Genomic DNA, 12,593 nt, shown 5'->3' on the forward strand with positions numbered 1-12,593 from the left:
CCACTCGGCTATTGCGCCCGTCATGTAATGTTTCAAACACACACAATAACTGACATTAAAACAGGTACCAGAATTTGGGATATTTAAACAGAAATTCCCCAAAATTTAACCGTTTCAGTGCTATGCCTATTTCATACTCAGTGACAGCTATTTACCAAAGGATGTTTTGGTCATGGAGGGTAATAACTTCTAAAAGGATAATGAAATATACTATCCAATTATGACATTATCACATGAATTTAATGATTTTGCATGAGGAAAATTCCCACAATGCCCTGTATGGAAATTTCCATCCTGAAGCACTATTTTGCACACCAGAAGAGGACTGAAATTTCTGTCCTGGAGCACTCAAGGAGTAAAAAAAAAGAAAAGAATATATATATATATATAATATAAAAAAAAAAAAAAAAAGAGAGTGAGCAGATGCATGAAAGAAGAGGATCCATGCTGGCCTGACCTGAGTATCTCGTAGAAGACACAACCGATGCTCCAGATGTCCATCTTGTAGGTGTAGTAACCGTCTGTCAGTAGGCACTCAGGGGCACGATACCTGCGGAGCACGCATTCAGTTTCAGTTTCACAACGAAGCATCACTGCGTTCCAACAATTCCATTCACTCTACGCCACATCTGCTAAGCAGATGCCTGACAGCAGCATAACCGAACATGCTTTATGTGCATGCATATGCACTTATGCATCCATCAGAGTGGATTTCTTCTACAGAATTTTGCCAGAGGACAACACTTTTGTTGCTGTGGGTTCTTTTTTCAGTTCACATAGTGTGTGCTGCACACAGAACCTAACTTTATCATGTCATCTGAATGACTAGACTGGCTCAGTTTCATTTTCCAGTCAAACTTGGGAGAAAGGGTGAGAGCAGGAACTGAACCAACACCCTCAAAAACACTGTACTGGCAGCTAAGCATATTTACCACTCGGCCACCTTCCTGTGGAACATGTCACTGAAGGTTAATGAGGATAAAGGTTAAAGGTCCCATAGCCTTTTATGGCCATAGTGGCTGTGAATTTATATATACATACATGTATGAGCATGATATAAGGACGGGCCCAATCCTCTCCTGCTGCTTTTAACCTTCCCCTACGGAAGACAGGTACCATTCACACCCAGGTGGAGCGAGGAAAATTGGTGTCAAGTGCCTTTCTCAAAGACGCAACAGAAGAGCATACAATGCTCGATGTTTTCACATTTCTCTGGCAAAAAGAAGGCAGCGTACGAGTGTACAGACCGCTTAATGTTTGGTTCGATGAACTGCATTCATTTGTCTATGTACACGTTTCCCCACCCATCCAACCATTAACACACAGAGAAAACACATGTGATCAAACACACACAGACACATAAATACATACAGACAACAGAAGAAAACTCTACTTTTCAAACATGATACAAATTCCTGCCCACTCACACAAACTCATACATATGACAGACACCCAGAAACAGACAGAAAAAGAAGCCAGACGACAGTGATCAATGAGCATTCATCCTGACTGACCATCTTGTGGAGATGTACTCTGTGTAGGGCTGTTTGGAGTATACGCTGCGACACGAACCAAAGTCGGCAAGCTTCAGCACGTCCTCCTGATTATAACAAAAACACACAGTGATAATCTCCCTTTCTGTTGGCTTGATGAACCATTTACATTCATTTCAGTGGATATGTGTACACACACATCAGCGATAATAACATAGAAGGCAAATCACTGAAACAAAATTTGAAAGAAAAACTTATCCAAGTTGATCAAACTTGTGCACACATACGTGCATACTCAAACAATTTCAGTGCATGAGCCTGCACGCACACTCACGCAATCTTCTATCACGCATACACACACACATACATACATCACGCTCTCTCTCACCTAATTCACACACACACACACATATCTCTCACACAGACATACACATCTCTCTCTCTCACACACACACACACACACACACACATAAAGAGATACATATCTCACAAGCATCTATTTTGCAGTCTCAGACACCCAGGTTCAACCTTTCACCAACACACATTTATACCTAAGCCCAACTCTCCCACATACGCACATAATAATAATAATGTACATTTAAATAGCGCTTTCCATGTGGCTCTAACTGCATTTAACAAAACAAATAGTATGAATAAAGCACAAAAATAAAACATGTATAAATAATTATCTTCACATGGAAAAACACTCACATCCTCACTCACATATTTATCATGTTTCAGTGTACTTACATATATATCTATTCATCTTATTTCATTTTAGGCTGTGTTGTACATACCCATATCACTTTAATAAAGACAAAAGATTGTTAATATCAGTGAATTTATTCAATGAGTGCAGTCTGGTATCCTCACAAAGTTTTCAAAAAAAACATACAAAACATACCTAATATTTGCATTCTGCGAAGCAATCTAGTAAGAGAGACAGACAGACAGAGAGAGACAATGAGAGACTGAGATAGAGTATACTGGTATATGGAGAGAGAAACTGAAACTGAAACTGTTTAATGTCATTAGCATAAATGCCATAAGAACATGGGGTTCACAATTTCATGGGGACTGTCAAAGAAAAATAAACATTAACAAAATCACAGAAATGTCTCACAGACTATTCCACACATGCAGACAACAGTCTCTCAGTGAAAATGCGAATCTCCATTTATGCACATACAAGATAAACCAAAATAGGCTGAACCTTATCATGAGTAATGTAATCGTTACTGTTCAACAAGTAAACCACCAGGCACACTAAAAAGAACTAATTAATCTGTGTAAACTATAAGCAGAATGTTTTCAAACCGAAATCGAAAGTTTTCTTGTTTTACTAACTTCAGCAATGTACTCAGCCAAGGATCTAATTACTTCATCATTATCAGCTGTAAACACATCAACCAAGTTTTGCCTTCTGATAACAGGCACATTAAACAGGTTACACCTCTGTCTAATGGGTTCATGGGATTCACATGCAAACATAAAGTGGTATTCGTCTTCGGTAGAATTTGTTTTGCATGCTAGGCACATGTCATAAATTGAGAAAAGAGAGAGAGAGAAAGAGAGTGTGTGTGTGTGTGTGTGTGTGTGTGTGTGTGTGTGACAGAGAGAGACAGAGAGAGTGTGTGTTAATATGTGTGTGTGTTTGTGTGTGTGTGTGTGTGTGTGAGAGAGAGAGAGAGAGATAGTGAGAGGGAGAGAGTGTGTGTGTGTGTGTGTATGCAGGAAGTTTAATGTGAAGGCCACCATCCTGTCCACATGAGAATACGTACACATATAAGATTACGATCTGAAAAATTAAGGAAAAACCAGATTCAACGGAATTTAAGCGCAACTGCTTTGCCACGCAATTCAATTTAAAAATTTTAAATTAAACTTCACACCAATTCCTCTCTGGAATGGAAATCATAGTAAATAAACATGCCAACATCTTTTACTATACACTTGTCTTCATTTTGTAACAAAAATGGAACTGGAGGAGTGCTACTGTTTAAATATATGCTTTTATCGTAGTTTAGCATATGAAGGACATCTAATAAGAAAATGAACTTCAGTTTCTAGATCATCACAAAAGGGACAGTTTTTTGGTTTTGACATATCGGTATATGTTTTATTTATTTTAAGGTCATTAATGCCTAGACGAAACTTCACCAGAGCCACTCTAAATTTTGCTATTGTAATATCTTGCAGGTATTTTTCTGGTTGTAATAAAGATTTGAATTTGCGGTATTCCTTAAAACGATCACTACTGTCCAACTTTCCGTTCCAGTCTTGTTTGTAGCAATCGACCATTCTCTGTCTGAACAATTTTAAGAAATTGTTTTCATCTCCCACCCCTCCATATATCCATACTTCTGAAAATCCAAATGAGTCTAAATACTGCTTTACCTGAAATGCCCAGTTCTGAGGTTGTCTTTCTTCGTTCATATTTCTTTCGTATGCTTGCTTTGGTAATCTAGTCAGTGTAATTTTCTGTATTTTAAACCAGTATCTTACTACACTCAACTATCGATGTTAAGCGGACATCTGCCTGTCTCTCCATACACCATTGTATTAGGTGTTTGTATATGGGGAGAGAGAGAGACACAGAGAGAGAGAAGAGAGAGGACAGAGATGAGGGAGAAAGAGAAAAGCAGTGTGTGAATATTTCATTTTTCTTATGTGCATGGCACAGGTGACTTTGGTTCTGTAAAGCTCCACTTCACTCACTCCACACATACTTTTTTCTCTTTTCTGGGAGTGTGTGGTTGGGGGGCCTGGGGAGTGGGGTGGGGGTGGACCTATCCTTTTCAGGACAAAGAACAGTTAGGATACACACACCAACACACACAAACACACACATTAGTGACCACAATAACACCACACAATACAGTTTCAGTCTGTTCATTATGTGTGTAACCATCAACTCAGCAAACACTCCACCACCAACCCCACATGCATCCCTGCTTATTCTTCCTCCATCCAATAAGAGTGCGTGCGTGCATGCGTGCGTGCGTGCGTGTGTGTGTGCGCATGTGTATGCATGTGTGTGCATATGTGTGAGTGGGTACATGCGCGCACACACAAGTGTGTGTGTGTGTGTGTGTGTGTGTGTGTGTGTGTGTGTGTGTGTGTGTTAATTATGTATATGTCTATGTACAGGTACATGAATATGAACTGCATGTATTTGCATGCAGATTATATGTATGTTTTGTGCATCGTGCATGCACACAAGCATATTCTCTCTCTGTCTACATTACTCATTGAAACAACACACAAATCATGTTGACTGAAGCAATCTCATTAAAAGAAACACACACACACACACACACACACACACACACACACACACACACAGAAACAAAAAAAAACCCACCCTGATGACAAAATAGCCCTATCTCAAAATCTGTCAACTCTTATCTTCCATTTTGTGTATTGCCAAAACTGCATTACAAGGCACACATACACTGAGTTAATTTCACATCAGAAACACAATTTGTGGTGCAACTCTACTTATCTGGGTGTTTTATCTCTTGACTGAGTCTGCAGACAAAATATTTCAGCTGTTCACTTTGCAAATCCTCTTCATGCTCTACTGTCACACATAAGGCCACTAACAGATCCCCACTGCTGCATGTCTTAATATTGTGCTGTCTTACCTTGCTTTCCCAAGGTATAGTTGTTCTCCTGCAGTTTTTTTCCAACTGTCAACTGTTTGGTCACTGAGTTCTCACGTGGTGCACATGTGTGTGTGTGTGTGTGTGTGTGTGTGTGTGTGTGTGTGTGTGTGTGTGTGTCTGTGTCTATGTGCATATGTATTTATGTGTGCATTCGTGTGTGTACATAGTGTATGCATTTCTGCATGCATGTGTTTCTACATCAGATGAGCAACTGACGCACATCGCTGAGAGAATAAAATAATGTGTTCACACATAACTTAAGTGTTGTGCTTTGAGAGTGTGAGTGATAGTGACTGTGCACATCTGTGTGCGAGCATGTGTATTATTTTGTTTGCTTCATCAGCCTGACTCTGGAACATTTTCTTTAAGAAGATCTTTTTAATAAACAGACTTTTTTTTTAAATCAGTACTTCATCCATATACATTTGATGACAACAAAGGAATGAAAAAAAACAACAAAAAACAACAAAAAAACAAACCATCCTCTCCCTCAGGAACAATTATGAATAAATAAATGTATGTTTGTCAAAACTTTGATCATGATAAGTTTTTGTCCTCCAACATATATTCTGCAGAACTCACCCGTATCAAGATGTTTTCTGGTTTCACATCCCTGTGGAAGATGCCATTTCTGCAATGAAGGAATATCAGACATTATGAACAACTTAATACTTATGCAGTCTTCTTTTTTTCTCTCTTTTTTTTTTTGGAGGGAGGGGGTGTGGGGGTGGGGGGCGGGGGTTACTGGAGCAACCAGCAAAACATGTGCAAACCATTCACTTCCTTTACAATACACACTGCATCGAAAATAAGTCATGAAATTCAAAGTTGGTTATATTTCAGTTCTGGTCAAAGTTACAGTATGGATTATCACATTAATCATACACATTAGCATGCATGCACACACATGCACACACACATGCACACGCACAATATCCAAAAAGTGAACGTACATCTTTAAAGTTGGATTCCTGATTTTCTTTTTAAAACAAACATATTTATTACAAATACGTACACCATGTTAAACTTGTTACATTTTAAATCATATTGCTGCTTTTATTTACACATTGTGTTAGCTATAAGTACATATATATGCAACAAATATATAATTTTCTTCATTAATGAAATAAACAATGAAGCTTATCAAGTGAGTAAGTATCTGTGTACAATCAGAAACCAAGAATATTCTTATACATCACCTGTTAAGAAAACAGATGAAGTACAACTTTTCTTCATGATCAATTCAACATTCATAACTCACAAAGCTCCCTACAAATTACATAATACTTGAACACAATGTGTGTTATAGCATTAACATTAAGGAGTATAATAGATAGATAGATAGATAGATAGACAGACAGACAGATGTGACAAAAATGAATGCATGTGGAAAAAAATTATTGAAAACTTTAAAATTTCTTTAATAAACTGACATTTTTACACAATGTGTACTCATACGTTCCAGACAATATGACACTTACCCTATTCCTTTCAAAGAAGAAAGACATCCAGACAGTGAGAAACATGAGAGATATGGCAGACAGAGACCGAGAAAGGGAGGGGGAAAAGAGAGATGAGGAAAAAGAGACTGTGGAGGGAGGGGGAGAGAGGGAGGGGAAAAGGGAGAAAGAAAAATGAGAGACAGATGGTTGGGAGAGAGAGAGTTGTCCAAGCACTCTCCAAACATGTAGTTGTCATTGGCCTTAAAGCAGACCAAAAAAAAGGGGAAATAAAGCAATCCTTCTATAATTCGCCACAGCAATGATCAATATATATGGTGAATGAAAAACAAGACACTTTTTTACCTGTGTGGATAAGCTGCCGGGGATAAAGGAATGAAGTGAGACAGGGTTGGTGGGAGAGACATTACAATTTGTGTGTCAATACAAGCCTCTCACAGAAGCCTGACAAGCACAGAAGTGATCACGACACCTGCCGCTCTCAATCAGATTGATTGTGAGAGTTGGGCAAGCAAATGTTTGCACTCACTTATGGAAGGAGGGGGGAAAATAGACATGGTTTTGCTTTTACTTGAATTTTTTTTTCCTTTTTTTTTTCTTGGTGACCTTGTGTTCCATTTTAATGCAAGTTTGTTTTGTTTTGTTTTTGTTTTCCTGTGCTATCTCCTGCATTGCAGAATGAATGGGAAAGCCATTTGTGGCCCAGGCTTTGACACAAAACCAACAGAATAATCAAGAAATGATTGTGGTCACTCCATGGAAGGAATGAACGGACCTGGAGGAATTTGGTGATGTGTTCTTTGTGCGACACCCGAACAACTCTGCGCAGACTTCAGGGAGGAGAAGAAGAAGAAACAGAGTAAGAATCAAACACTTTCTGCAGCTGTACAAATCACAGCACGGACCTTCATGTTCCTGCATAAAACTGACAACGATGTGAAAGATGGCAATATTTGGGGGATAATGTTCCAAATTTCTAGGTGATTCTTTTTTTACCTTTATCATGACTTTATTCTAGTTTTATTTAATTCAGTTTACACAATTCATTTTGTGCTGGGAAGAAAACATAACTTAATGTAATATGTCCTTACATCTGGAGTACATATGTCAATATGCTGAAGTTTATTTCTTTTCATAATCATCATCTTTTTTTTTTTTTTTTCGTAATTTCATGAGTTTATGATTAAGCTCGCCTCTTTTGATATTGCTGGACTGAAGTTGTGATTCATCATGCATATATACATATACACATTTATAAATATATATAACATACATATATATATATATTTCTTTATACAGTGAAAGAGATGAATAGACATATATTACAAACTGTCACTGTATCCTCTACAAAATGGGCAAAATTCAATGGGCAAAGGGATTAAATTTCCTGGAATCTCTGAATCTAGTCAATGCCAGGGACTGGGCCAAAATCAGGGGCAAAGCAGTTCTTATCCTCCCTCCACTGCACTGCACACAGCACTTTCCACCCAGCCCGCTTCAGGTCAAGCGGTCCCCGGCAGAGTGGGGATCAACTACGGATCAGTGCACTCCGGGTGCAGCTACTTGTGTGGCCGTGCTGAGGACTACTGGCACCGATTTGTGCACGGCACTTGATCTCTCTCTCTCTCTCTGGGCTAATCCACTGCCACGAACACTGTCAACGTTCCGCTCGGCAATGAGAGGTCTGCTAGTCCTCCTTCATAGTTTTTTTTTCTTTTTGTTTTCTTTTTTTTCTATTCGAGAAGTAGTTCAGCACATTAGGCTGGTTCTTTTTCGGGACTGTGTTGCACGGTATAAAATAAGGGATTAGTGGGCTTGTTTAAAGAAGGGCAACATAAGCTTCTCTCACTCTGGGATCTTGTCCTTTCATTCAATAGCTAATTTTCACACACACGCGCGCGTGCGCGCGCGCAAGCATGCACACAAGCATAAATCACTTACCTTCAGTCACAACAAAAACTTAAAACTATCAGCTACTGAAAACATTATTCATACATGCATACAACACATCCCAAAGAAAATCCTTACCAAGATCTTCAATGATGCCAACACATACAGACACACACACACACACACACACAGACACACACACACACACAAACACATATTAACACAAAGTGACCCTGTAACACACAGCTCCAATCAAATCAGTCAAGTCAATATCAGGACATGAGTGAGCAAGGTGGGGTGGGGGTGGGGGTTAAGGGTCAGGTGGGAGTAAGTTCAGGGAGGTGTGAGAGGAAAACAAGACACTTGGGCTTGGAGGATCACAGCAAATCATGCAGATCACTAATATATTTTTTTTTTTTTAATGTGAGCAACTGGTTAATGATAACAATGGCAACAACAACTGCAGTGTTCAAGAATGTTACAGTATACACTTGGTATAAAGTATCAACAGATACACCACAAACAGTCAAAGAGAAAATTAAAGGGCAGCTCAAATTCTGTTATGTGCAGCCTTTATTTTGCAGAAATATATTTGAGAGATAGAAGTTTACAGATTTACTTAACAAAACAAATATTTCATACCATCCCACATAACTGTGACACCTCTTCCCTTCCCCTAACAGACAGAACACACACAGAGCAAAAACAAAAAGTACCAAAAAAAATTGTTATGAAATAAAATCTACAAATCTGGTATAAAAAAAATAATACTAAAACTGTTAGGCCTCTAAAAACTAAATAAAATTGAAAATCACAAAATGAAATCTACAGGAAAGGATAAATAAACACATTAACAAAATAAATTCTGGTGATACGTTTATGGAATTTTCATTCTTCTTTTTTTCATGCTCAGAACAAGTTATAAAAGTTTCTGTTCCTTCAATGTTCATCTTCAAACCCACGCCATGATGTTAAATAATCAGTCAGTTGCACTGTTTATGAATTTCTTTTATGCAGCTGGTCCTGTGGCTTACTACAAGAAACAAATACTTTCTGTTTCAGAAACAAAGCAAACAAATTCATAAATAAACAAAACAAACAAATATAAAGTGCACAAAATAAACTAACCACATGATTCAAAAACTGCAACTGAAAAATAATATCAGGACGGAGGAAAGAGTGAAAAGACTTGAAAACAGAAACGCAAAATAGTAACCACATATAGATATAAATAAACACACACAAAAAAGAGGAAAAGGAAGAACTGAACTGCAGCCACAAACACTTCAACCACCACGCCACTCAGCAACACCCAGGGCACCAGCAGATGAGTCTTACCGGTGCATGTGGTCTATGGCTTTAACTAGCTGATACATGAACTTTTTGCAAATGGCCTCTGGAAAAAACTGCTTTTTGCCTGCAAAGGGAAACAAGAACCAAAGAAAAAAAATCCATGCACACCCATGTCAGAACCACCGAACCACCCTCTTTTTTTTTCTTTCTTCTTTTAGGGTTCTTCCCCCGCCCCCTCTCACTCCCTCGTGAATATGAAATCAAACCAAAAAATAAATAAATGAATAACAGATTTCATGACTCTGTTAACACCAATCATTGACTTATGAACCTTCCTCATCACAAACTGAGTGATGTGACAGACGAAGATGGGGCTTCATGCAGAAGGAAAGAGTTCCTTATTCTAATCATTATATAAAAATTTAAAAAAATTAAAAAAACAACATATAAAATGAGAAAAGAAAAAGAAAAGAGAAGCCTGGTGAATCTGATATCTATACTAATATAGAAGGATGTTCCAGTGCCGTGAATAAACTGAAAGCAAAGCAATCATGTGGAACGGTGGGTTGCTACCAAACCAGCACTAATAGAAACCAGCACAACATAAAAACATTGATTTCTCCTCTACCAGTACGTGACTCCACCTTATTCTTTACCCCATGAACACGATGGCACCGACAAATCACCCATGATCACTTGCAGAATGCCCTTTCGCACAACAAATGACAGCAAAGGGGGACAACACAAGCGGAACTAGAAGCATGCCGGGGTGAACTTTTAGGCTAAGCTGGCGTATTGAATGACTGAGCGTGAAATGATAAGGGAAGATCAGTCATTCAGCACCAAAGTGACAATGGTCTAGGGTGTCTATTGAAACCCACAACCGAACAGATCCAAGCCAAGAGTCCGGGTGTACATAAAAAAATGTGTTGAAAAAAAAATGGAAAAGGTTCATCCATGTCCACAGATTTTGTGAGCTTTGTGAAGCATTAATGGCAAAAATGGTTCAAGATCTAACTTCTAAGTGTACATGCTTTCTCTCTCTCTCCCTCTCTCTCTCTCTCTCTCACACACACACATTTGCATCCACTGACACACAAAATGTACACATTCAACCACTTATGTTCAAGAGAACATACACATACTGCAATCCATCTTACACACACACACACACACACACACACACACACACTTGCATACACACACCCACACATAAATGCATCATTTCCATAACTTGTTTTAATGACTGGGAGCGAAATATCGACACTGGTTGAAAGAAAAAAGGATCACCATAGCTCTGCAAAATCTTGATAATGAAACAAATGGTTCAAAGTTTACAGAGAACATTACCAATCAGAAATTTTATCAGCCAAACACGAAAATGGATCTTCACAGAGAAGTGACACAATAAAGCTTCCAAAACTGACAACAATGGACATGGATGAATCAACCTTTTAGCAGTAAGGTGAGAGTCTACACAGGTACACTGATTGGGTGGTTATTATGATCACCTGTCTCACCTATGCACGTGGTCTATGGATTTGAGGAGTTGGTACATATAATGTTTAATTTTCCGTTCTGGGAGATAATGTCTTTTCCCTAAAAGAAGAAGAAAACATGCACAACAAGTTTCATTTCCCCAAGCATGAAAGAATTCTGGGTTTCATGAAATGCGAGAAACAAAATATTTGGTTTCCATTGAGGAAGATAATAATTATCTTTCATCTTCGTATGAGTGAGCTGGATGCTCTTTGAAATGACATTCTGTTTCATTTCTGTGGAAAGAGAATCAGACGGAAGTAAAACAAACTGATGTATGAAAATGATATAATCTATTTTGAAAATGACCTACATCCAATCATGAACATGGTATTACGTATTGTGAAAATGACTTCCAATTCCCATTATGGGTGTGGTGTTGTGCATTGTGAAAATGACTTCTAAATTAAACACTAAACACCAAACATGAAAAAATGGCCTTGCAAAATGTTGCACACCTATACACAAACATACACATGCACACACATCCATGAGATTATACACATGGACACATAGTTTCACACACACACACACACACACCCACACATGAAAGCACACGCACACACACACGCATGCACACACACACACACAAGCACGCATGCATACACACACACACACGCGCATGCATGCACGCATGTACACGAGTGTGCACCCTCCCCCCTCCCCCCCCCCCCACACACACAGGAACAGCAACCTACCTCGTATCAACTCATAGATGTTCATATCCATAAGTTCACATATAAGGACTAGGGTTCCTGACTTTTTGTCACTGAAAAACAAGACAAAAGACAGTTCCATTTAATCAACTCTTTTTGCCACATAATACCCAAATAACCTTCACACACACACACACACACACACACACACACACAATCTGTGCATGCGTGCACGTGTGTGTAAATAAACAGAAAGAGGAGGGAAACAATGTCAAGTAAAACAGAACCTGGAGAAAAGTGTGTGGGACTACTGTGCTGGCTACTGGAATGATTTACATCAGAAAAGCTTTGTGAGAAACAGGTGTGTGAGCACTCTGATAAGATTTGAGTGACAGTGGGGTTTTTGTTTTTTGTTGTTTTCACGGTTTTTTTGTTGTTTTTTTTGTTTCATGTTTGTTTGTTTTTTGGGAGGAATGGTGGGGGTAGGGTTACAAGTGTTTGTGTCTGAGGAATGATTTACATCAGAAAGGCTTCTTAAAACAGGTGTGCGCTAAGATAAAATTTGCACAGAGTTACAATGCGTACTTTTCCTTT

General features: G+C 38.6%; 1 protein-coding gene across 5 annotated transcripts in view; it reads right to left on the bottom strand.

Moving 5' to 3' along the window:
* Window positions 1-12,593, bottom strand: part of LOC143281205 (MAPK/MAK/MRK overlapping kinase-like) — a 66,534-nt gene that overhangs the window by 14,574 nt on the left and 39,367 nt on the right. For 3 of the 5 annotated variants that reach the window (XM_076586278.1, XM_076586277.1, XM_076586274.1), the window contains exons 4-8: window positions 12,042-12,112; window positions 11,325-11,403; window positions 5,744-5,792; window positions 1,515-1,600; window positions 458-550 (exon numbers count right to left, since the gene is read on the bottom strand). In XM_076586278.1, coding sequence (XP_076442393.1) covers window positions 458-550; window positions 1,515-1,600; window positions 5,744-5,792; window positions 11,325-11,403; window positions 12,042-12,112 — 378 coding nt within the window. Of the gene's footprint in view, window positions 1-457; window positions 551-1,514; window positions 1,601-5,743; window positions 5,793-6,966; window positions 8,350-9,849; window positions 9,929-11,324; window positions 11,404-12,041; window positions 12,113-12,593 lie in introns of those variants that run through there. The other 2 variants (XM_076586275.1, XM_076586279.1) reach the window with 2 other exon arrangements.

This window comes from Babylonia areolata, chromosome 4 (genome assembly GCF_041734735.1).
Source record: "Babylonia areolata isolate BAREFJ2019XMU chromosome 4, ASM4173473v1, whole genome shotgun sequence".
NCBI lineage: Eukaryota > Metazoa > Mollusca > Gastropoda > Neogastropoda > Buccinidae > Babylonia > Babylonia areolata.